Below are 24,325 nucleotides of genomic sequence, written 5' to 3' on the forward strand. Positions count from 1 at the left end.
TTTTTTAAAAAATTTATTTATTTTATTAATTTATTTTTGGCTGCGTTGGGTCTTTGTTGCTGTGCGCAGCCTTTCTCTAGTTGTGGCGAGCGGGGGCTACTCTTCGTTGCGGTGCGCAGGCTTCTCATTGCAGTGGCTTCTCTTGTTGCAGAGCACGGGCTCTAGGCGCGCGGGCTTCAGTAGTTGTGGCACGTGGGCTCAGTAGTTGTGGCTCACGGGCTCTAGAGCGCAGGCTCAGTAGTTGTGGCGCACGGGCTCTAGAGCGCAGGCTCAGTAGTTGTGGCGCACGGGCTTAGTTGCTCCGCGGCATATGGGATCTTCCCGGACCAGGGCTTGAACCCGTGTCCCCTGCATCGGCAGGTGGATTCTTAACCACTGCGCCACCAGCGAAGTCCCTCAGTTTCTGTTTCTTGTTGAGTTTGTTTTAATAATGTGTGTCTTTCTAGGAATTTATTCACTTCAAGTAAATTGTCTAAATCTTTGGCATGAAGTTGCTCATAATATTCCCTTACAGTCCTTTTCTTTAGGGAAAGTAGTAATGTCTCTCCTTTCATTCCTAATTTTGGTAATTTGTGTCTTCACTTTCCTGTTTTCTTGGTCTTATGTTACCAAGGTCACATCCTTAGTAAGTGTTCGTCAGTTTTGTGGATCCTATCAAAGAACTAGAATTTTGGTTTCATGGATTTTTCTCTGCTGTTTTCTGTTGACTGTTTCAATGAATTCCACTTTAATTCTTATTATGTTCATCCTTCTGCTTTATTCAGGCATAGTTTGCTTTTCTTTACTGGTTTCCTAGGGTGGAATATTAGGCTACTGATTTGAGACCTTTCTTTTCTAATATGGGCATTTTAAAGCTATACATTTCCCTCTATTGCTTTAACTGCATCTCATAAATTTTGATATATTGTATTTTTTTCATTCAAAATATTCTAAAATTTCTCTTGTGATTTATTTTTTGACCCGTGGGTTGAGAAGTGTGTTGTTTAATTTCCAAATATTTGGGGGTATTTCCAAAATTCTTTCCGGTAGACATCTCTAATTTAATTCTGTTGTGGTCAGAGAACATCTTTGGTATTAATCCAGTCTTTCTAAACATATTGCGAGTGCCAAGTCATAACCACTAGACCTCCAGGGATCTAGATGTACTGAGGCCTGCTTGGTGATGTACCACGGGTCCATCCCAGAGAGCAGCCTTTCCCCAAGGCCTGCTGTTCTGTTTAGTCTTGCCTGTGATCCTGTCTCCTCCACAAACTGCAGCTGCTGTCTCTGCTCAGTGTTGGATTTTGTTTTTCTTGTTTTTAAGCTTAGCTTCCTAGGGGTCACCCCTATGTCCGCATAGCTCAGTGTTCAGCCAGTTACTGTTTGGAGGGGACGCTCAGGCACCTCTGACCGCTGGTAGGGCTTCTGTTCTCTGCTGAAGGAGCCGAGTATGGGCCAGGGACCACGCACAGTTCAGGCTGTTTTCGAGTCTGCCCCAGCTTTTACTTTCTTCTGGGTCCTCCTGTGTCTCTTCTGTGCATGTGCACAGGCTCCACCGTCCAGGGTGTGTGGGAGGCTTGGGCCTGCTACAGCCTCTGCTACACGCATGCTCAGCCTCTGGTCCACTTGGGACGGAGAACTTACCAAGCATGCCCTGCCCCAGCTGTTTCGTCTCATTGGAGCTCTCTATAAAATCACTTGTCCACCGGTCCACCGCTTCTCCCTAACAGGCCCACAGCCTCAGGCTAGCGGGCCCACCGAAACTGTCTCTGTAATTCACAGTGCTCTAAAGGGCTTCTCAGCCTTGGCACTACTGACGTTCTAGGACAGATAATTCTTTGTTGTAGGGGGGCTGTCCTGGGCACCGTAGGATGTTTAGCAGCAACCCTGTCCTCAGCCCGGTAGATGCCAGTGCACCCCCCCCCGAGTTGTGACAACCAAAACCAGCTCCAGACATTGCCACATGTCCCCTGGAGGGCAGAACCACCCCCCAGATGGAGAAATACTGGTCCAGAGCACATCAGTCGTAATTTGGCAGAAGTCTTTTTTTAACCAGAAAGGATCATCTTTTATGTCATGATATATATTAACGAGAAATATGTGTGACATATTTTAAAGTTGAAGAGGCACGCATCTCCTACGCCCAGCGCATTTACCTCCGCTCAAATGTGGGAAAGCAAACCACACAATACTCCCCATCCCTCAGCTTAACAAAAGTAACCGAACATCTGTTGATCAATAGTGCTGACGGAGCATGCGCAGAGCCTGTAGTTCTTTAGCTCGTTAGGTCTGGGATCGAGCTGGGAGGATGAGACAAGTGAAGAGGTAGTGCTTTCTGTAGACAGGTCTCACGAGAGCGTCATCATGGGGGCAGCAGCGGGAAAGGCTGCCTCTTCCATACGGAACAAGACACCTTCCCCTGCCGGCAGGAAGGCAGGATAATGCCCCAAAGACACCCACACTGTGACCCCCCCCGGACCTGTGGGCGTCACGTGGCAAAAGGGGTCTTTGCAGATGTGATTAAGCCGAGGGTCTTGAGGTGGGGAGACTGTCCTGGATTATCCAGGTGGCCCCGTGTTTTCAGAGGTCCCTAGAAGTGAGAGAGGGGGAAGCAGAGGTCAGAGCGACGCCTTTGCTGTCTGGGGCCCGCGGGCAGGAATGCAGGCGCCTCTAGAAGCTGGAAAAGGCGGTGAAGCAGATTCTGCCCGGGGCCTCGAGAAGGAACCAGCCCCACCTTCAGCATAATGGGACCATTTCGGCCTTCTGCTCTCAGGAGCCGTAAAACAATCCGCGTGTTTTGTTTTAAGCCACCGTTTGTGGTAACTTGGTGCAGCAGCGACAGGAGACCTCCACACAGTCCGTATGAAGCGCGTTCAGTTTCCCAAGCCGGTGGGTAGTCCGTCACCAACTTCACCTTCCCTCTCCAGGGAGGCAGTCTAGGTGTCGACCGGGGCTCTGGAGTTGTGTCCGAAATGCAGCGGCTTCTGTGTGACCCCGCGCAGGTCCCCGCTGGGAAGGAAGGGGGACAAGGGCCCATCCTGGTCCCGTGCTATGGACTTAAACGAGGCCATGCCCCGTAGACTCCTGCGGAAGCCCCCGCTGCTGAGACCCCCGTCAGCCTCAGCGTCACCAACCCCGGCCCCCTCTGCCTCCCCGCAGTGTCTCTACGGTGGGGTCCTGAGAGGGACCGGCAGGCAGGCCTTCGGGGCCGTCGTGAACGCCATCACGTACTACGTCATCGGCCTCCCGCTGGGCGTCGTGCTGACCTTCGTGGTCGGGCTGGGGATCACGGGTACGTGGAGTGGGGGGAGGCGGGGCGCCCCGGGCGTCATCAGACGCTCCCACCGTCCCGTGTCCTGCAGGCCTCTGGCTGGGCATGCTGGCCTGTGTCTGCCTGGCCGCCGCGGCCTTCGTCACCTACACCGCCTGCATGGACTGGAAGCGGGCTGCGGAGGAGGTGAGTGCCGCCCCCCAAAACGCCAGCAGCGCGCCTCAACGTCTCCCGTCATGGAGACGGTGCGGTGTCTGCGGCGCCCCTTCCGGGTACCCCCCCAGACCCACAAAGGAAACCTCAGCAGCCCGACTGCCAAAGGCCAGACTAAAGCCAACGGCTCAAACTCGTCTGAACATGGGTGAGCCCCGAGGGTGCTGGGACCTTGGAAGAGGCGATGGCAGCACCCTGTCACCGTCCTCTCGGAAGAACTGAAAGCTCAGAGGCATGAAAGCCACAGCTTAGGCTGCAGGCTGAGCGTGGAGGGGGTGCTCTCGGACCGAACCCCCTCAGAGTGGGGGTTTGCCTTCGTGGGTGGATCCAGGCCTCCTGACGTCTGAGACAACGGATTAACACAGCCCTGAAACACCACCCCTGTGAAGTCCCCCAGAAGGGTGAACACGGGCAGACCTCGCTGCACTGCGCTTTGTAGATGCCGTGGTTTCTACAAGTTGAAGGTCTGGAGCGAGCCCGCATTGAGCCCGTCTATCGGCGCCATTTTCCCCGCAGCGTTTCTCACTTCATGTGTCTCACGTTTTGCTAATTCTCATCATATGTCAGACCTTCTCATTATTATCTCCTTTATGGGGAGGGGTGATCACTGATCTCTGATGTCATTATTGCAAAAAGCTGATGACCTGCTGAAGGCTCAGGTGATGGTTAGCATTTTTTAGCAAAGAGGCACTTTTTAACTGCGGCAGGGACGAGGCTTTTTTAGACATGATGGGATTGTGTGCTTAACAGACTCCAGTATCGTGCAAACGTCACTTTTATGTGCACCGGGAAACCAGAAAACCCCTGTGAGTGGCTCTGTTGTGACATTCGCTTTATTGCAGTGGTCTGGAGCCTCCGACGTGTGCCTGTGTGTGACCACGTCCTGCTCGGCCTGCAGGGCACAGCTGAGGCCGGGGTGGACCGCAGGCCGACCGGACAACTCCGTCTCCTTCAGGTGCAGAAACGTGTGGGGCTGCCGCCCCAGGCCGCTGAGAGCACAGCCCCCAGCCTCAGACCCGGGCCTGAGAGAGCGGTCGTATCTTCAGGTAACGCTGCCCCGCGTGTGCGGGTGCCTGGGAACCGCGCGAGCCCCAGCTGCCTTTCTCCCTCAGCGTGACAGTGATTTCCGTCCTAACGCCAGGAGGGTGACACTAACGTCCGCTATCTAAGAGGCCCCGGGAAGCAGGCCCCGTCCCTCCCCAGCCTGGGGGGCAGTGAGCCTCGGTTCCGTTTAGATGAGGGAGTGGGTTGAGCGCTTAGGTCTCTTCCCCGTCATCCTGCAAATGCAAAGGCAGGGGATGAGGTCAGACCCTAGAGCATGTTGTCAGCACTCACCTCCAGCCCAGGTGGGAGGCCTGCAGGCGTGGGTTGGGCAGGTCAGCCTGGCTCGACTCAGCAGCGTGCGGGCCCTTCCCGCCGACCCCCCGAACCCCACCAGGCGGCCGCTCTGCTGCCCTGGGGCGGGCGCTGGTTATCACGGCCCAAAGCCCCGGTTATCCCAGTGCCTGTGCGTCGTCTTGCGGTGGGGAACCAGCTGCAGACTCTATGGGTTTCACTTGTCACGAGGGAACGTGCAAAGGCAGCTCGACTAAGCGTTTCATATGTGCCCTGAGGTCACTGGTGAAGGTTAGGCATCACACAGGCTCAGACAGGCACGCGCGTCTGATCTCATCTCACCTTAGCGACAGCCTTTCCTGCACATCCCACGTAGTTCTCTTCTCTGGTCGTGCCGTAGAGAAAAGGCGGGCGTCTCCTGCTGTGAGGGACAGGCGTTGATCGTGCACCTCCGAGCCACCCCCCACCCCACCTCCATGCTAAGCTGGCCCCTGTTTGCCTCTGCAGTGGCTACGGGCAGCTACCCTGGCGTGACCCTGACAATGTACTCAAGGCCCGAGGCCCATCTGGACCTCTTCGGGACTCCAGGAGCAGCCCAACCCCTGCCAGCTCCCCCTGGCAGACTGTCGGCCAAACAGCTGGCCATCCGCCGAGGGGCTGCTCTGGGGGCAGCGACGGGCACGCTGGTAGTGGGGCTTGTCATCAGGGTCCTGACTGCCAGGCCCTAGCAAGAAAGGAAGCAGAGTGGCTGCCCACCCCACATCCTCAAAAACAGACCTTTAGCCAGTGCCTTGTGTGATGTAACAGGTCTGAACTGCGGTTAACTGCTCTTTAGAAGACCTCAACTGACCGGAAGACGAGGCTCCTGGGGTTGCTACCATTATTCAGTAACGTAAATGGCTTCAAATTGGAGATTTCAAGTCAAAACAAAATGGCAAATAGCGCCGTTACATTAAGAAGTGCATATTTCTAGGCTGAGTCTGCTGCCCAAGTCTGTACACAAACTTTGTGAAGCTCTGGAAAGGGGGCCAGGAGGCCCCGCACGGAGACCCCCATCTGCGTCCTGCCCACGCACCCTCCGCAGATCCAGGCGCCGTGAGGCCCCGACCAGGGCCGGGCTGGTCACCTTTCCTTCAGTCCTCTCGTGGCATCCGCATTTTCACGTATCACAGACCTTGAGAAACACCTTTCATACAGTAGCAATAAGATACAAACAAGGGCAGTGAAGCCCAGATCGTTGGGCCACGTGGCCTCGGGCTGGAATCTGATGCTGATCCAAGTTCTAGGATGCTTTTGAGGCCTGGGACTCGTGACCATTTCTGGGCTCCAGGCCGCACACCGCCACCCAGTGCGGGCAGCCTGGCCTCTGTCATCATCAGTCCCTTCAGCATCAGTAGCTATAAACACACCCACAGACAGACGGATTTATTGATCAAGGTCAATAGGAAACAAGGATGCAGAGTGCAAACCCTGGTTCTGAAGAGTCAACACGCCATGGATCCTGCTGCAGGCCCTCCGCCCACAGGAAAGCAGAAGCCTGCATCCTCACGTGACATGAAGACAGCTTCTGCACCCAAACACAACGACCAGGTACGGAGCACAGAAGGGTCACGTCACGTGTCCTAAGGTTGAGAGGTATTGAGGAAGAAGGACTCCATGCTCAAGTAAGTTTGGGAAACAACACACATCGGCACGTCAAAGGTTCTGTAGGCCTGGGATCTTTAAGATGCTGGTGTGCTTTACAAACCCCTTCTAGGCAGGGTCGGCAGTGGGGCCAGTTTTTGTGTAAAACCTTATGGGATTGGTGTCTCGTGAACGTGCTTACAGAAATACTTGTTTTGGGTCAGCAGATGGGGAAGGAGGATATAGTTGGGAAAAAAAAAACCTATCTACTCTATAGATTATTTTTAAAAACAACCCACAGATGACAAAGTAAAACTTGAGAAAAATCTTCTTGGCTGAGAATTTAAAATGAGAAAAAATCAGTTAAAGAAAGGTGACCAACACCACCTTTCAATAGATAAAGGCAAAAAAGTGGATTTATAGTTGGAGAAAACTTGTGGTCAAAGAATTGTCTCCAACAGGGGATATCTGAAAACGAGGAACGTTATTACAATTCATGCCAATTTTACCAAATACAATGTATTTATTCTGAAGCAGAATATACTAGTAGACTAGTCAATCATTTTGCTTAATTAGAATGTTTAATATTTGCAAACAAATCAACGGACAAAGGATTAATCTCCAAAATATATAAACAGCTCATGCAACTCAATCTTAAAAAAAACAAACAACCCAATCAAAAAATGGGCAGAGGACCTAAATAGACATTTCTCCAAAGAAGACATACAGATGGACAAGAGGCTCAACATCACTAATTATTAGAAAAATGCAGATCAAAACTACAGTGAGGTATCACCTCACACCGGTCAGAATGGCCATCATCAAAAAAATCTACAATCAATGCTGGAGAGAGTGTGGAGAAAAGGGTACCCTCTTGCACTGTTGGTGGGAATGTAAATTGATACAGCCACTATGGAGAACAGTATGGAGGTTCCTTAAAAAACCCACTCCTGGGCATATACCTGGAGAAAACCATAATTCAAAAAGAGACACGTACTACAATGTTCATTGCAGCACTATTTACTATAGCCAGGTCATGAAAGCAACCTAAATGCCCATCGACAGATCAATGGATAAAGAAGACATGGTACATATATATACGATGGAATATTACTCAGCCATAAAAAGGAACAAGACTGGGTCATTTGTAGAGACGTGGATGGACTTAGAGACTGTCATTCAGAGTGAAGTAAGTCAGAAAAAGAAAAATGTCGTATATTAATGCATATATGTGGAATCTAGAAAAATGGTACAGATGAACCAGTTTGCAAGGCAGAAATAGAGACAGATGTAGGGAACAAACGTATGGACACCAAGGGGGGAAAGTGGTGGGGGGTGGTGGTGGTGGTGGGATGAACTGGGAGATTGGGATTGACATGTGTACACTGATGTGTATAAAATGGATGACTAATAACCTGCTGTATATAAAAAAAGTGTAACGTACAATATACCAAATGAAAATTCCGTATTGGAATTCTGTCTGAGCTATTTTATGATTGATTATTCTGATAGTGGTTTAAGCAGCTGTTTCCTAAACTAGCCTAGTGACTGATTCTCACCACCTTGTCCTGTGATGCAGATGTAACATACTGCAGACAGCCTAACGGAGCAGTTCACTCAGTGGTGGATCACACGTTCCTAGAGTGAGTTACACTCTCTCTGCCGAGTCTTCTCAAGCGTGGAGGCGGGGAGGGTGCAGCCCCTGCAGCCCGGACCACCACCGGCCCCCTGCCCCGAGGGCTCTCCTTCAGACTTTCCATCTGGCTGAAGTGCCCCAGGCCGGGGTCCGGGGGGTGGGGGTGGGGGGTGGTGTCATCTCCCTGCGTCTTCCGTCCCCTTTGGCGGGGCAGCTGCTGTGGCTCAGGGTCCTCCTACAGACGCCCACTCACCAGCCCCCCGAGGCTCTCAGGGCTGCAGAGCCGTCCAGGACAGGAAATGGTCCCCACGTTAAGTTCTGTGGACCCAATCTATTCAGAAAGGCATCTCTCTCAAGTCTAAAAAAGGGAAATTTACTTGCCTTGTGCTACAGAAATAAGAAACTTAGATTTGTCCTTGAAGAGCCATTAACTTGCAACTTGAAGGTCCTATTATGCGAGGATAAGTATTGTTATGAGTACTTTCAGGACAGCAGTAAAAAATGCCAGGTGGGTTTTGTAAGATGCAGAACTCTACAACTCCTGCACCCTAGGAATGATAGCTGATACTTGTATGAAATTGGCAACTGTCTTCCAGGAAGCCCTAGGATTTACAAGATGCTCTGAATGAGTGACATGAGTCACAAAACCACGTGTGGACGGCCGCACGGACCATCACAGACCAAGCACGAGACAGGACAGAGAGTGGATGAGAGAGGAGGGCCGACTCCCGGAGGTCAGGCTTTCAAGTCCCAACAGACGAGGGACAGGGAGCCCCCGCACCTCAGTTCTAGTGCCTCGAACCCCAAGGGGGCTGGGAGACCTCACCTCACCTCTCTGGACTGAGACCTGGAAGCCTGGGCGGGGCTGGGCTCTGGAAGGCCACAGGGTGATGCCCGCGGTGGGGGCAGGGTGTCCCATGTCCCCTGAGCAGCAGAGTCGCTGAGCAGGTTCTGCGAACTCAGGTCCTCCCAGCACGCTCTCCCCTCCCCCAGCCCAGAGCTCTAGGGAGGGGGGTTCTCCGAGCGTCTCACTACTGGGCGGGCGAGTGCTGGGCTTTGGCTGAAACGGTGAGTTTTATTAACGGTGAGTGGCAATGACTTTTAGGTTTGGCGATGGTGCATTTGCATACTGTCTTACAATTTTTGGCAGGATTTAAAAATTACTGGTTCATTAATTATTTGGTAGAAGAATAATTCAGTAGAGAGGATGACGAGGCGGCACGGATCACTCTTCAGTACTCTTCAGTAGCATCCAGCCTGGGGGAGGAGAAAGGAATCTGGGTTACCCACTGGTTTACAATGTCCCCACCAGCCCTGGAACATGGGCCCAGGATCGGGACCCTGACACGTACCACCTGTCCTGAGGACCATGTCAACAAGGCCCACGGATCCCTAAGGAGTCTTAAGTGTGGCCGGGCTGAGGATGACAGGTCATGCCCTCCCCCAGTGGTGAATTTCACCAGTACCCACTGAGGCTTAAAGAAGCACGGCCATAACCGCAGAGTTCAAACGTTGGATTTCATTTTCAAAGGCCCGATGACATCGTTCAATCTGAACCTTTTATTTTCCTCAACTTTTACAAACCCCCAAATGCTTTCCACGGCTTATGTTAAGCTTTATTGGAACTTTGTGTAAAATGCACAGAGAAAATTCCCCCACTCTGAGGTTCTGACACGTTCCCTTTGGACTGACAGTTTTGCAGCTTTCAGTTCCCCATTTTAAGATGTTCCAAATCCATTCTAATTCTAGTAAAGTGAATTACTAAAATCATATCCAAGCACATCACAAAGTAACTACTAAGCGCAAAAAGCAGTTTCGGAAAAATGTCTGCAGTTACCGCCCGTAGATTCCTCAAGCAAACGGACAGTTTAGGCTCAGAGTCATTTGTTTAAAAGGTGATTTGATAAGAAGCGGGTAAAAACACAGAGAGAAGAGCAGAGAAGCAGCAAAGAGGAGAGAAACCCCCAAATCTTTACGCCATCTCACACTGAATCCAAAACAAGCGGGACGACGAACACATGGGCTCCCAGGAAGGAGCGCAGAGAGGTGCGGCTGGAAGCGGCCTGGACCTCCGGGTGCCCGTGCCCTCGCTCTCTGGGCTCAGAAGAGGCCTCGGCCGAAGCCATAATTAAGTCGATCCCAGAGCCCGGGATCAAAGCCATATTTTCTTGTTCCCAGCCGAGTAAACGTTTTTATACACTGCTGCTTCTCTAGACCCTACCAGAGAAAGGCTTGTCTGCCAAACCCTTTCGGGAACTCTGGGCGGGCCACCTGGCCTGCCCTAGCCTGTGGGGCACGGGGCATTGCACCTGGGGGAGCCCTCCTGGGAATACGGGGCACAGTCAGCCTGCACCTCCGAATTTTCCATGAGGCTAAGAAACTCCACCCAGACCAAGAAGATGCCTGTCAGGCTGGGGACCCACGTCTCGGGGAAGAAAGATAGGCTAACAGTGACCAGAGACCCAAGCGCACCTCCGACCTCAGGAAGAAGCAGCAGAAAAACACCCAGAGAGTTCTACACCCCACAAGATGTTTTGATTCACCAAGTCTGCTACATGAATTCTAAAGTCGAAGTTTTAAAAAAAAAAACGAAACAACTCAAAACCAAAATAAATAGCGACTTGGAGCTTTTTATAAGATTATTCTCAAATTCTGAAACAAAGGAAGGTGACTATGGGTGGCTCAGCGGGCATGTCCTCTGGGACAGCTGAGTGCATGAGACCATCCTTTTCTGGAAGTAATGAATGCTTCACCCAGACCCAGCTAAGCCACGACCTCTAATCTTGGGAGTCCAGCAAGCCGACCTCACCCTCGGAAACCTGTGGCCAAGTTAAGTTTTCACACTCTGACGCTCCAGGCCATGGTCCAGAACGTCTGGAGACATTCTTTTTCTGATAACGCCTAAGCCTCCAAGTGTAGGAAAACAAACGACTGGAAGAGAACACACCCCAAGCTGGCCCACTTGACAGAAAGGAAAGAAACAGCCCAACCTCCTCTCAACACACAGGGCTGGGTTCTGGCGTTCCTGGCTCCCAGGACGGCACAATCTGTGAACTGCCAGAAAGATCAACAGGGCCTTTCTCCTCAGCACAGCCTGGTATTTCTGAGGAAACGCAAACGATCTCAGACGTGACCGGCAGGTCCAGTTCCACCAAAGCTGTGACACTGTAAGGTGAGCCGACCCCCTTTCAACATTTCAACAAAATACAGATATGAACACAGCTGTTTCCATTAAATGCTTGCATCTGGCTCCGCCCCGAGGATACGGACCGTCCTCGGACGCTGGCCGTCATGAGGGTCTCTTAGCAAGTCCACGCCCGGAACGGCCAGTCACCAGAGAGAAACGCCACAGGCCAGCTTCCCCCAGCACAGCTGCTTCCCCACCAGCCCCGTCCCCGGCACGCTGTCCTCCACCTCCATGCACACCGGGTTCCTGCACAGCCAGGAACCAAACTGACGCTCAGGCGCCAACAGCAAGAGGGTCAGAGGGTGAGGCGGCTCGGACTTCAGCAGCACGCTTGACGGGGCTTTGAACTCTCAGACCAGAGGCCGCCACGCGCCCCCTGTAAGGACTGAGGCCTGTGGGCTGCACGGTCCCTGCCGCCGGAGCACAGAGACAGCCGGGCATGCCTGGAAAAGCAGGGCGGCCCAGCAGCCTGAAGCTCCCTGACCTCAGTCTTAGGCTCTGCAAGTTAATAGGAGAGAGCTGCTTGAAAGACCGGAGGTGCTCCCGAGACGCAAGAGGTGCACCTGGAGGCGCCGGGCGCCCGAGTCCCGGGGACTCACCTTCATGAGCACCGCCACCACGACGCCCAGGAGGGCGAGCAGCAGAAGCCCGAGTTTCCCTCTGTTGAGCCGTTTCAGGAAGAACAGTTTGGCCCAGTCCACCTTCGACTGGCTATTGGGAGGATACCGGAGTTTGTTTGCGCCTTCTCGCTTCAGGCTTTTTAATAAACAGGGACGCTGATGCGAAAAAGTATCGAAACTGTGTTTTCCGTGATACGCTCCCATCCCACTGGACCCTGAAATAAAGGAACAGACGAGACGGGCTCCGCTGTGGGTGACAGCGCTCCTTCCGTGCACACGGCGCCCCGGCTGCACCCCTCCACCGGCGCATGTGGCTCGTTCCAGGACGTCCTCCTAGCGCCCCCTGCACGGCGGGCCCCTGGCACAGGACGCTCTCTGAGAGCAGGGCAGGGACCGGCAGCTCCCGGGGTGCTGGCTGTCACTGATGCCAGGGACCAAGCTCACTCTCACCAGAGCCCCACCTCCTGAGAGGGAGAGGGGGCTGGGCAGGGCCCGAGCGGGACCCCAAGCGGTCCACTCCAAGAGCCGCATGTGCCTGTTCCCACCGTGGCACGTGCCTGAGCCACTGCTCCCCCAGGCTCCTGGAAAGTGCCCAAGGCCAGGACAGTGGGGTCAAGCGGCTGTGTGGCAACAGGCCTCTCGGACCTGTGCTCCGGGACCGTGCTCATGTCTCTGCTCGGTCACGTGAGCCGGGCGGACGAGCACGTGGCACAAGGCACCCGGCGCGCAGCTTACTGGGGCCGGGCCGCTGGGGCATCACCTAGGTGACAGCTGAAGCTGCAGGGAGACTCTGTGATGTGTGTCAAGAGACGTGCATTTTAAGGAAGAAAATCTAAACGACAAGCCAAGATGTTAGTGCTTATGCCTCAGAGGCTACTACATTTTCCCTTGTAACTTTCTATAGTGTTTTGTTTCGTTTTGCCCCTTTAGCCCCAAAAAGCAAAGGGACGTTCAAGCTCTTGGCTGCTGTCTGCTCCTGGCGCTGTGAGCCCGTCACGTGCTACCTCATTCGATAAAGGACAGAGGGCATTTATGAGTTCAACTGAGACCTGATTTTTGGCCTAAGAAATGCCCTGAATCTGGGAGAAGATCCATAAACCAGTGAAGCAACGCAAGAAAGAACAGTCATTACAGACTGGGGATGGAGAGCAGGGGGCGGGACAGAGGTGGACCCCAGGCAGCGGCCTGCAGGGGCAGTGACCGGGAGGGGGCCTCACCCACGCCTCCGAAGGGCAGGGAGCTGAGCATGAAGTGCATGATGACGTCGTTGCCCGTGACGCCCCCGCTGGACGTCCTGTCGATCATTTGCTTGATGAGCTGAGGACGAGAAGGAACAGAGGCTCCGGGTCAGTCGCCCCTGGCCTGGGACCCACATCTTCCTCGAGGCTGGGGGCACTGAGCGAGACCCAGACAACCTGAAGAGTTGGGCCCATGCACCCGGGCACACCCCAGTGCTGGACCCCCAGGACCACAGCCAGGGCCTTTCTTACCAGGGATGGTTCAGGCTATATTCCAGGTTTTAAAAATTGTTAATATTTCTCTATCTCTGCTTTAAAGGATGGCATATGATTAACAGGTATCATTTCGTTTCTAGGAAATGTAAAAAAGATTCAAGATTTCAGAGGTAGCATCCTATTTTTGAAGGAAATCGCTGGTTGGCCCGGGACGTGAATGGGCACGATGACACTGGACTGGTAAATGTCACCTCCCCTGGCTGCTGACCCACCAAGTCCTCTGTAGCAAAGGTCACTGCTGACCCTGGGACCGAGCCTGAGCCGCCGCCCCGTGCCTGGGCCGCAGACCGCAGCTTCCACTCTGTCCACCACTGACTGTGGTCATGTCAACCGTCAGACCGCTGTGTGCCACTAACCCATTCCGGTCTTCCTGGACGGTCTGTAGAGATCGGTACCACGCCAGCACCACCAGCATCACCAGCTCTAGAAGCTGCCCCGAGACTCCCTGCGTGGCCCCGGCAGAGGCTCCGCAGAAAACACCTGCCGTGGGAACTCCTCGACCTCACCTGGCTGCACCCTCCCTTCCGAGTTTTCCCCTTTCTTCAGAGGCTCCTGGCCCACTGGCCCACCTTGAGGCCACTGTCCCTTAGCAGCAGCCGGTCACCTCAAGGTGCATACGGACAGGCCGCGTGGAGGGCGGCGGCAGGGCTGCTGGGCCTGGGGTGGCGTGTGGTCTGCCGGCCCGGCTGGGACGGCAACACCACTCCAACCACAAAGCCCCGTGGCTGGAGAAAGCCAAGTCCGAGGCTTCCCAAGCACCTCCCTCAGCAGCGCCAGAGACACTGCCCTGCGGGCCGCGGACGCCGCGTGGGTAAGAGCCGGGGCTCTACCACAGGACCCCCTACAGATCAACAGCAGAAGCGCTTCTGATGCAGGCGCTCAGACGTCTCCCAGTGACATGGCAGGTGTCTGTGAGTCACCAGGCTTGTGACGCTCGCCCCGAAGACTCAGCTCTGACCCCAGGGAGTAAGGGAAGGGTCACAGCCCTAACCCCAGGGCCTCATTACCCAGGACTGGGGGACTCTGGCACCAGACGAAATAATCAGCATTTGCTGTACAGCAGAGAAGGAGCATGGCTTCTGAGAGCGAGCTGCATGCTGGGAAGTTTACCTTAGTGTTATGAGAAAACACGTAGAAAGCCAGGGGCTTTTCGCGTTCATTTATGAACTGTATGGCTTCTTCTGCATTCTTCACAGGCACTATTGGAAGAATTGGTCCAAAAATTTCCTCTTGCATCACTTTGGTTTTAGGATCCACATCAGTGAGTATCGTTGGGGCTGAAAAATGAAAACGCTCAAGCAGGAGACAGAAATGCCAAACTCTCACCTCACGTCTGGCTCACTGGGTCACCCACCCATCCCTTCCCCACTCCCGCCCAGGTGTCGTCTACTGAGACAAGTCCCAAGTACGTGGGTGAAGCGTGCAAATATTACGTCTCCACGCGTGTGCATCGGGGATCCTTGTGCAAACCCAGGGGGAGATACAGGCTTGAGTAAAACCTGCGCGTGTTTAACCCTGTTCAGCACCACATTCCTGCGTCTTTCTGTGGATAGGCCTTCCTGGGAGCACAGAGGGCCCCTCGGTGGACCAAACCAGTACAGCTTCTTAATAGAAGTACGTTCCTGCCTGTGATCTCTTTGATCTTGATTACAACTGCGTCAGGTTCAGAAAACGTAATGAAATGGTGGGATTCCCTAAGCTTTATCTCAGCGTTCCGTCCACTCTGGGGAAAGACACAGACCGGAGGACGACATGGATCCTGAAGAGCTTTGTGGGGTGTCCAGTGTCCACACCAAGAAGTCCCCAAGCCGCAGTGCTCGGGGAGACCCTGCGGATGGGCTGGAGGGTCGACTACAGGAGAAGACACCTGACAGAACAAGCGTGCTCTTGCCTCCACCCACGGTTACGACCAGGTTGTCCTGGAGGCATGGCACGGGACGGCTCTCTCCAGCACGCCCGGGGGTACAGAAGCCGCTGCCTCAGATCTGCCGCCCGCGGCTTCCCTGGGCCAGAGAGGTGTCCATCCCCCTCTGCAGAGCCACGCGCTTAGGTGAGGTGACCCTGGACCAGGTTGGGGGAAGCTCCTAACTAGTCTGAGCTAATCACGGCCGACCTTCCCTCTCACCACTCATGGGCATAGAGGCAGGCAGTCAACATGCTGGGCCGGCAGGACCCAAAGACGAACCCCCATGGCTCTGGGGGTGTTACGGAGCCACTGAACTAACAGGCCGAGAGCATACTTTTCTCCGTACTGTTTAAGTCCCTTAAGTTCTGTTTTTGAAAAGTTGGGGTTTTTGGTGATGATGAGAGGAAACAGGTAAACAGATTTGCGGAGCAGCTTTTTCGCCAACTTCAGGTGTGATCTTTTTTTTTTTAAAAATAAGTTTGTTTATTTATTTATTTTTGGCTGCGTTGGGTCTTTGTTGCTGCGCGCGGGCTTTCTCTAGTTGCGGCGCGTGGGGGCTACTCTTCCTTGCGGTGCGCGGGCTTCTCACTGCAGTGGCTTCTCTTGTTGGGAGCACGAGCTCTAGATGTGCGGGCTCTAGATGTGCAGGCTTCAGTAGTTGTGGCAGGTGGTCTCAGTAGCTGTGGCACGCGGGCTTCAGTAGTTGTGGCGCATGGCCTTGCTCCGTGGCATGTGGGATCTTCCCGGAACAGGGCTCGAACCCGTGTCCCCTGCATTGGCAGGAGGATTCTTAACCACTGCTCATGGGAAGTCCCCATGAGTGATTCTTCCCTCATCTTAGGTGTTATTTTAGATAAGTGTGTTTAAAATTCAAAAGTGATACATACTTGTGGCAAAAAAACAAAGAACACAACAAGAAAGTCAATAGCGAGGTCAAGCATGATGGGTGAAAACGTTCTTTCTGGAACAGGACTGCTGTCGGCTAGCTGTGCGATTGTGGTTGAGCTATTTCCTTCTCTGGGCTGTTTTCCCAGCCGTAAGCTGGAAATAACTAGAGTCTGGTTCTGCTTCTCAAGGTTGCCAGGAAGAAAAAGTTAGATAAAATACGTGTGTAAATACAAACAACTAAATAGAGTTACTCAACGTATACATATATAAAGTCATCTTTAACTTGCTTGTAACAAAGCAGTATACCAGAAAGCAGTATTTAATAGCTTATTAATCACTCTACACCTAATAGTTTATTCAGTGTCGGTAAAGAGTGTCAATAAAAACTGTTGAGCGGCCCCTCCCTACAGGACGAGATGAGTCTCCGTTACCTATGTAGCGTGTGGCCTCATCGGTCTCCCCGCCAAAAGCTATCTTCTGTCCTTCAAGCAAACCTCGTATCCTCTTGAAATGACGAAGGTTGATGATCCTTTCATAGTCGGGGGATGCTTTTACGTTTTCTCCATAAAATTCCTGTTGAAAACAGCAGTATCTAGTTGTCACCAAAGACCCATATTTTAATTTCTTTAATAATTATAAAATTCACCATGGCCCCAAATCTGGTTTTGTATCCTCACAGAATCCAACCCCCCAGCCCCCAAATCCTTTAACAGTAGTAAGACTAAGCTCTTTGGCAGGTCAAGGACAGGAGTTAAAGCACACACACACGTCTCCCATTTTCCACGGTTTCGGGGGTTGGCATGGGTCCCTCCTGGGGGTGGACGCAGAGCAAGTAGGGGGGGTCTCACCCCGTGTTGGGGCCACACGCGCGCTTGCCTATCAGCTCTGGCTGCTGTCCTGCGAGGAGCTGGGTGGTGGTGGCAGAGGCCCTGTGACCTGCAAAGCCTAAAACACTGACCGCCTGTGTGTTTCCCCTTTTGCAGAAAGGGTTTGCTGAGCTTTGCGCTATTTCCTCGTGTCAGGTCTTCTCTGGACTGGAACTTCCACCAGTCACAGATAACCGTGAAACCACTCAAAAGATCAAAACACAGTCTTGGTAAGTCACCCAGAGTAAGAGAGCCTCAGAAGCCAAGCAGTCAGCCCCGCGGGAGCTCTCAATCTACTCTCCAGCGGCACTGAGCACGGTCCACCCCCTGCACCCGTCTCGAACCCGGGAGGAAGGAAGCTCCCGGGCAGCGTGTTGCAATGCGTATTCTTGGGCCCCAACGCCGGAGCCACAGGAGTGGCTTTCAGCGCTGGCCGCACCTCAGCATCACCTGGAGACCCCAGCCCTGCTGGACCACCGTCTTCGGAGCGGGGGACTGGGGGCTTTTCTAAAACGGCTCCTAGTGACCCCCAGTGGAGAGCCACGGCGACGAGAGAACACACGCCTCCTGGAAACCCAGTTCCTCACCACACTCACCCGAGCACGTCCCCAGCAGCCCCAGTGTCTTCCCAGAGTCGGGCCAAGCTCCCCTTTCACGCTCTCCTTGTCCGGCCCCATCGCGGTCCCGCCACTAACGTCCAACTTCCACGTCACCTTGCTGCTCACCTACGTCACTCCTGGGTGTTCCAGAGCCTTTCTTTCAGGGCTCGGTCAGTACCCGGCGAGTGAACAACGGTGGTTCCAATAGTTTCTCCACCCAGGGGGCTCCCACCGCTGAGCTGTCACAGCTTCATCCCTTCCTTTCTTCCAGTCCCAGTCCTACGTTCCTTCTGGCTCAGCTCAGGACACCACCGTGTAGCCTTCCTTGGTCCCCTCGCTAGAGATGGCCATTTGAAACGCCCTCAAAGACTGATGGCCACGTCAAGAGTGCACGTTCCTCGAAACTGCTGGCTTCTGTAAACCGCCGGCACAGCCGAGCACCGCTAACCTCGATCGCCGCACCGCGGCGAGGGCCTTGGCCACACCGCAGAGGCCTCGCGATGTTCTCCCCAGACCACACAACAGCTACTGGGCTTTTTTTTTTAAGGTCCGTTCTACACCTAACGAGTTGTGCCGTCCACAAATCAACTGGACAGTGTCAGCGTGTGCAGCACCAACCTCACCCTGCTACCACGCTACGAGAGCACTTTGCATTAGCCAGGAAATTAGTTCAGTCACCTGCTCCTGGAATGTTCCCGGGAGGGGGTGGGGCGATGCCCCCTGCAAACATCTGATTTCACTCTGTATCCCAGTGAGACCAGTGGACCCAGAGGTGGGAAACACGAACCTTCACGGCCTCCTTCACCTTCCGCACGATCAGGTCCTGGAGGGACGGCTCGCAGAGCACGTAGTCGGGGGCGATGCAGGTCTGGCCGCAGTTCATGTACTTGCCCCAGGCGATGCGTCTGGGAAAAGCACGAGCAGGCAGAGTTCAGTCCCCACGCCCCTGTCACGCGCTTCGGCGCCGTCTGAACGTTTTTCAGCTAGCTGTCAAGATTACTAGTACGTATATGTATTTGGTAATCTTGATAAAAAAAAATGTTTCGAAAACTCATCTCTATATCAGTTGGCTGGAACTGAGGACGCATTTTCAATTGGCGTAGGCTGTTCTACAGAGCAGGGAAAGCCTCCTGCCAGTTCATGAGAAACGTTACTTTATACGCAGGGAAGCCACTGCCTGCGGCAGGAAAAGAGAGAAACAGCCTCCTGACACCCTCCTTCTCCCACCCCGGCCGAGAGGACATCTGGGAGGACAGGGGTTCCACAGACAGCACGGCTCCTGCTGTGGCTTGGTCCTGCTGCAAGATGCCAGGTACAGGCAGGACCAGAAGCCCTCCCCGATCTGGGATGCTGGGCCCGGGCTCGGATGGAAACCCACGAACCAGGGTCCCCTGTTCCACCAAGTAGACATCTACTTACAGAGCCCACCCGGAGCCCGGCCGACGCCCCCCGCTCCCCTTGTCTGAAGGGAGGGAGAGCCACGCCATGCCAGCACAGTCAGCTGTGGGTTTGGGCGCTTCCTATTAGCTGAACTGATTTAGCGGAGACAACCCGAAACCTTGCATCTTCTGGTTCTCAGATGCAAGATGCTATTATTCTCATCTCAGTTAAAAGATGAGAATTATTGGTTTTATCAATAAAGGAACTCAGTTAAGAGATCAGCATAATGCCCTTTCTTTGGAAATTTAAAGATCTTATTAGGCACACAGGATCCCTGGCATTACCTACTGGCATTACCTACTTCCTGGATCAGCTATCAGAACAGTAAAACTTCTTGCCAGGTCTATTATCTAGAGAACAGAAATAGCTTTTCCTCATCCTGAGGGCAACTGTGTGATGTCACAACCTCGTGTTCATCTCCTCTGGCTGTGGCGCCAAGGCGTGGTTTGTGAAAGAGTTCTGGTCCCTGTGAGGACATCAACGGCAGTGCCCAGCGAGGAGGTACAGGGCATGCCAGCCTGCCGGGGGAGTCCAGATAACCGGTCTCACCTGCAGGCAACGTCCAGGTCACAGTCTTTGTCAACGTAACACGGACTCTTCCCTCCCAGTTCAAGGGTCACCGGGGTCAGATGCTTGGCGGCGGCTTCCATGACAATTTTTCCAACAGTGGTGTTTCCCGTGTAGAGAATGTGGTCAAATCGCTGCTTCAGAAGCTCCGTGGTTTCCTCGACACCACCATTAACAACCGCGTACAGGTCCTTAAAGAAAGACAAACACTCGCATCACCGAAGGAATCCTATCGTCTGACGTAAACACGTAACATTCAGTGAAACCAGGAAAAGGTGGAGACTGGCCCCGGGAAACCACAAGACGGGGGCTGGGAGAGGGGAGGGTTGTGGGAACGTGGCCACTGTCGGTGACCACAGGACAGGCCCCAGGCGCGTCCACCCGGACGTCCTCTCTGCACGCGGCTCAGCGTGGGGCTCAGGGCACGGGGGGAACCGAGTAACTGCGCCCGAATGTGTGCAAAGGCTGCCAGGGGAGCGCTTCCAGGGGCATGTCCGGGCTGCACTTGCGCCCCGTCATCCTCTGGCTCACGTGCCTGCTGGCGGCCACCCGACGCCTCTGAGCCTCAGCCTCCTCTTGTGATGGGGGGACGTCACAGCGCTTTGCACTGAACCCTCATGTGCACCGTGCAACCGTCTGCAGCTATCGCACGGGAGAGGATAGTCACGGTGTGAAGAGCGGCGGCGGGACACCGAGCACAAGCCGGCTGGTGGGCCCCGTGTTTCCCCTCCATCTCTACTCACAGCTCAGCGGCCCGACAGGCGTTTCAGGCTTTAGCTCGCCTCCGCCTGAATCCACAGAGCCTGTGTGGTCGGTCCCCAACAAGCCGAGGGAGGCAGGGCCGCAGTGACGACCCCCATCCGGGCAGAGTGAGACAGTGAAGCATCTGCCCTACCTCACTGCCTTCACCGCCCTTCTGCACTGGGTACCCCAGGCCCTGGGACAACACTGCTCCATGGCCGCCGTGGCAGGGATGAGCCAACACGGGGAGCACGGCTCCTCCGAGAACCGGAGGTGGCTTGTAGACCGCTGTCAGAAAACGTGGCCGACTACAGGTGCGACGCTGCACAGCTGCGTCTCCCTGGCACGCACCGAGGACCCCTCCACGCAGAGCTAACGGCCCCAGTTCACGTGGCGTCACAATCTCCTCCACGGGGGCCACCAGACCTCTGCTTCAGAGATCGTCTTTTCTCCACCGCTTCCGATACTCTTTTTTTTAAAGGTTTTTTTTTTTTTTTGATGTGGGCCATTTACAAAGTCTGTATTGAATTTGTTATAATACTGCTTCTGTTTTTTGTTTTGGTTTTTTGACCGCAAGGCACGCGGGATCCCAGCTCCCCGACCAGGGATCGGATCCGCACCCCCTGCATTGGAAGGCGAAGTCTTAACCACTGGACCGCCAGGGAAGTCCCAGCTTCCGATACTCTTCAATGCCAGCACTGTAACTCTGAGTGAGGGTCCACACTCTGGGTCAGGAGGCCTTTTTCTTTCTGTAGTTTTCGGGCCACAAACATGCCCGTTTAAATGTAGACGTGTGTTCACGTACCTGTACCTCGTGAAGAGCGCCCAGCACGGTACCAGCCCCTCAATTAATAACTCACTAGAAGGATACACCTAAAATCACGTCAGATCAAAGGTTAATGCGAAATGCCAGATGGCAGCGGAGGCTTTGTTAACAGCAGGGGTGCCGATAAGGCCACGGGCCTGACCAAACTGTGTAACTACAACAGCTGAACTATTCCACAGTTTTTTTGGAACTTAACTTCTCTTGTTAAGCCAGCCGTGGGAGGCTGAGGGAAAATGAGTGTGGAGGCCTGACCACCAATGACGCAAGCCAGCATGAAGAGCAGAGTGTGTGCCAGACGGACAGACAGACGTGCCAGAGAGGGGGCAAGGTCCTCTTACCTGGTCTAAGTACTGAGGGAGGAGCGTAGCCAAGGCCTTGGCTGTATTTTCACTTACTTCAGAAGGCTTGATAATCACAGCATTTCCTAAACAAAGCAAAAAGCAGGACGTTGTCTAGTACTCGAGCGATTCTAACATCCATGAGACGGAGCTCCTGTGGGGAGCACAGGCTAAGGGTTAATTCCTCTGGTTATTTCTGGCTCTGCGTTCTGTCTTCCTCACCACAGGCGTGCGCGCTCGCCCCTCTGCCTCTTTCCCAAAGGCTAACTCCTCAGTGCTCACCACGTAGGTCCTTGACGGGAGGCCCCAGCCAGGCTCCCCCAGGCCTCTGGCCTTCTCTCACTGTTCTCACTCCCACCCTTGGATTTTCCTTTTGCCCTGGGATTATCGCACAGACAAGCTTTGCCCACATAAAGCTGTTGGTCTGGATCCTGGTTAACTGAGAAATGAATCCCTTGGCATTTGCTGTAGACCCAAGCAAGCATTACTCCCAGAGCCCTTATTTGAATGAAGAAAGGGGTCAGACAGAATCAACTGGTTCATCCAAAGCCAGAGGTGGCAACTGAAACCACATGATGCTATGGACGTGTGACTCCAAACCTGGGCCCGTGGACTCGCGCGTGCCTCTACGCCCTCGCAGGTCCATTCTCCAGGGCCCCGAAAAGCAGTCACCCCACAGATCTCTGGAGCCCACTGAACAAGTAATAATAACGTTTATGAATTCTCAATACACTGCTGGTGCAAACCAAGGCGAGCCACCACAGCAAATGCATTTAACTAACCACTATCCTTAACGTACAACCAGTACATTAAGGACGTAAGGACGGAAGCTGACGCCAGACCTGCAGCGATGGCTCCTATCAGAGGCTGGATGGTGAGGACAAAGGGGTAGTTCCAAGCTCCGATGATCAGCACGACTCCCAGGGGCTCTGGCTGGACGTAGGCCTCGTCCAGCATGGTGACCAGGTTCTTCTGAGCTGGTTTAGCAGCGGCCCATTCAGGAAGCTTCTCCAGCACGAGCTCAATTTCCCCAAGCACGGTGATGACTTCTTGACTGTATGCGTTGAATTCGCTCTGTTACAAGAAGGTCACAGTTAACCTTTGTGGGTATGACACACTTGGCCCTGAATGTCAGAAGCATCGGGCCAGGGAATTCCCTGACGGTCCAGTAGTTAGGCTTCTGTGCTTCCACTGCAGGGGACACAGGTTTGATCCCTGGTCGGGGAACTAAGCCTTACGGCAATGCAAAAAAAAAAAAAAAAAAGCATCAGGACAGGCAAACCTGTCAGACTAGCTGGTTTGCCATGCAGATTCCTGTGTGTCCTCCAAGCCCACAGTAAGGACTTGCTAATTCCCTTCTTAATACATTCAATCCCTTTAAATCTTTCTTTACTGATCCAAGCCATTTAAAGTCAGGCTTAAACGTTAACTCTTTCACGAAAACTTCCCTAATTAATAATGGTGTGCCTTGATCACACTTTATAAACCATAGTCATTATGCTTTCCTCTATATCTTAACATTTCAGCCTTAATACACTGGCTTAAAACTATAGCCCCACTTTCTCTGTGCCTGTTCTGTTTCCCAACCAAACTTAAAGCCCTCGAGGGCAAGGAGTTTATTGTACTTCTTTAGTCATCCTATATATACACCCTCGGAAATGCTGGTAGAGTGAATGAGTCAGACTTTTTTGGGTATCTTCCTTAAATCCACCGCGACTATTTGACATCACAGTTCCTCTCCACCAAAAGTGCTATACAGGAAGTTTTAGAGTTCCTGTTGTTACTACTGATGTTACTACCCCTCAAAATAATCTTCCAGGGGGAGGGGCCGAAGGAGCCTAGCAAAGCCAGAGCAAGGCCTTGTTACCCCTGAAATGAAGAGAAAAATTAGAAACAAAGTGGTAACAACAGTGTTATAAAACATAGGGGACCATTTTTAAACCCGAAACACTCCCCCAAGACCTTGCTACTCAAAGCGTGGTTCCATTGGTACATCACCTGGGAGCTTCTTACAAAAACTCGGGCTCTCAGACCCCCTCCCCCCAGACCCAGTGAAGCATCGTCTGCATCGTAACAAGGTCTCCGGGTGACTTGCGGGTGCACAGATGTGGCACCTAACATCATCGAGGGAAATCCGAGCGCAACGACGACAAGCAAAACCCTGTGTCTGCATAAGAAACCGCAAAGTTAAAAGACAAGAACCCGACTCGGAGGAAGAGGCCTGCAATACACGAAGCGGATGAATGACCCAAATCCAGGGGAAGGGAAAGGGAAAGGGCCACAGCTGCCCGCGGAAAAGGGGCAGGCCGTGGAGCGCAGGTCCCGGGGGCGCACCTTGCTCAGGTCGGCGGCGATGGCCGCCAGGATGTCCCTCTCGCGCTCCTGCATCATCGCGCGCAGGGCCTCGAGCTGCCGCCGCCGGAACGTCAGGGGTCGCGAGCGGCCGGACCCGAACGCCGCGCGAACCCGCTGCACCTCGCGCTCCATGGCCAGTCCTGCGGGGACAGGGGAGATCGGGCGCCGTGCGGGGTGAGCGGGCCGGACGCGGGGCCGCCGGGCGGTGCCTCTCCATCCCCGCCCCCCGTCCCCGGACCCAGCGACCCCGGCCGCACCTCCGTCCCGCCGGCGCGCTAGCTCCGCCGCAGCTAACTGCTCGCCGCAGCTAACTGCTCCGCCACCGCCCTGCGAGCCCGGGTCGACCCCGAGCCGCGCGCCGATTGGCCGGCGTGGTCCACGTGACCTGCGCAGGCCGGACGCCGCGTGGGCCCCGCCCCCA

At 53.9% G+C, this 24,325-nt stretch overlaps 2 protein-coding genes across 31 annotated transcripts in view; one reads left to right on the forward strand and one right to left on the reverse strand.

Annotated features, from left to right (window-relative positions):
• Nucleotides 1–13,735, forward strand: part of SLC47A2 (solute carrier family 47 member 2) — a 40,239-nt gene extending 26,504 nt beyond the window's left edge. For 11 of the 30 annotated variants that reach the window (XM_049702414.1, XM_049702423.1, XM_049702413.1 and 8 more), the window contains 3 exons: nt 3,139–3,271; nt 3,342–3,436; nt 4,306–5,299. In XM_049702414.1, the coding sequence (XP_049558371.1) occupies nt 3,139–3,271; nt 3,342–3,436; nt 4,306–4,632 (555 nt within the window). In that variant the 3' untranslated portion in view covers nt 4,633–5,299. Of the gene's footprint in view, nt 1–3,138; nt 3,273–3,341; nt 3,437–4,305; nt 6,903–8,653; nt 8,790–13,458 lie in introns of those variants that run through there. The other 19 variants (XM_049702415.1, XM_049702428.1, XM_049702430.1 and 16 more) reach the window with 17 other exon arrangements.
• On the reverse strand, nt 6,984–24,293 carry ALDH3A2 (aldehyde dehydrogenase 3 family member A2). The gene is made up of 11 exons (XM_012532001.3): nt 24,162–24,293; nt 23,884–24,044; nt 22,392–22,623; nt 21,550–21,635; nt 19,627–19,835; nt 18,425–18,542; nt 16,604–16,745; nt 14,489–14,655; nt 13,082–13,181; nt 11,844–12,079; nt 6,984–9,314 (listed from the first exon to the last, which is right to left on the reverse strand). Exons 2-11 carry the CDS (start codon nt 24,034–24,036, stop codon nt 9,300–9,302), a joined length of 1,458 nt encoding a protein of 485 aa, XP_012387455.1. The 5' UTR covers nt 24,037–24,044; nt 24,162–24,293; the 3' UTR covers nt 6,984–9,299.
• Between the last annotated feature and the right edge of the window lie 32 nt (nt 24,294–24,325).

The sequence above is a fragment of the Orcinus orca genome, chromosome 19 (assembly GCF_937001465.1).
Source record: "Orcinus orca chromosome 19, mOrcOrc1.1, whole genome shotgun sequence".
Taxonomy (NCBI): Eukaryota; Metazoa; Chordata; class Mammalia; order Artiodactyla; family Delphinidae; genus Orcinus; species Orcinus orca.

Excerpts from the sequence above, each read along its gene's own strand:
- ALDH3A2 (XM_012532001.3), bottom strand. The coding sequence starts at position 24,036 with ATGGAGCGCGAGGTGCAGCGGGTTCGCGCGGCGTTCGGGTCCGGCCGC. Across the intron at positions 16,746-18,424 it reads AGGTGAAGGAGGCCGTGAAG|GAATTTTATGGAGAAAACGT; the intron begins GTTCGTGTTTCC and ends TGTTTTCAACAG. Across the intron at positions 12,080-13,081 it reads CCTGCCCTTCGGAGGCGTGG|GGTCCAGTGGGATGGGAGCG; the intron begins GTGAGGCCCCCT and ends CCTTTATTTCAG.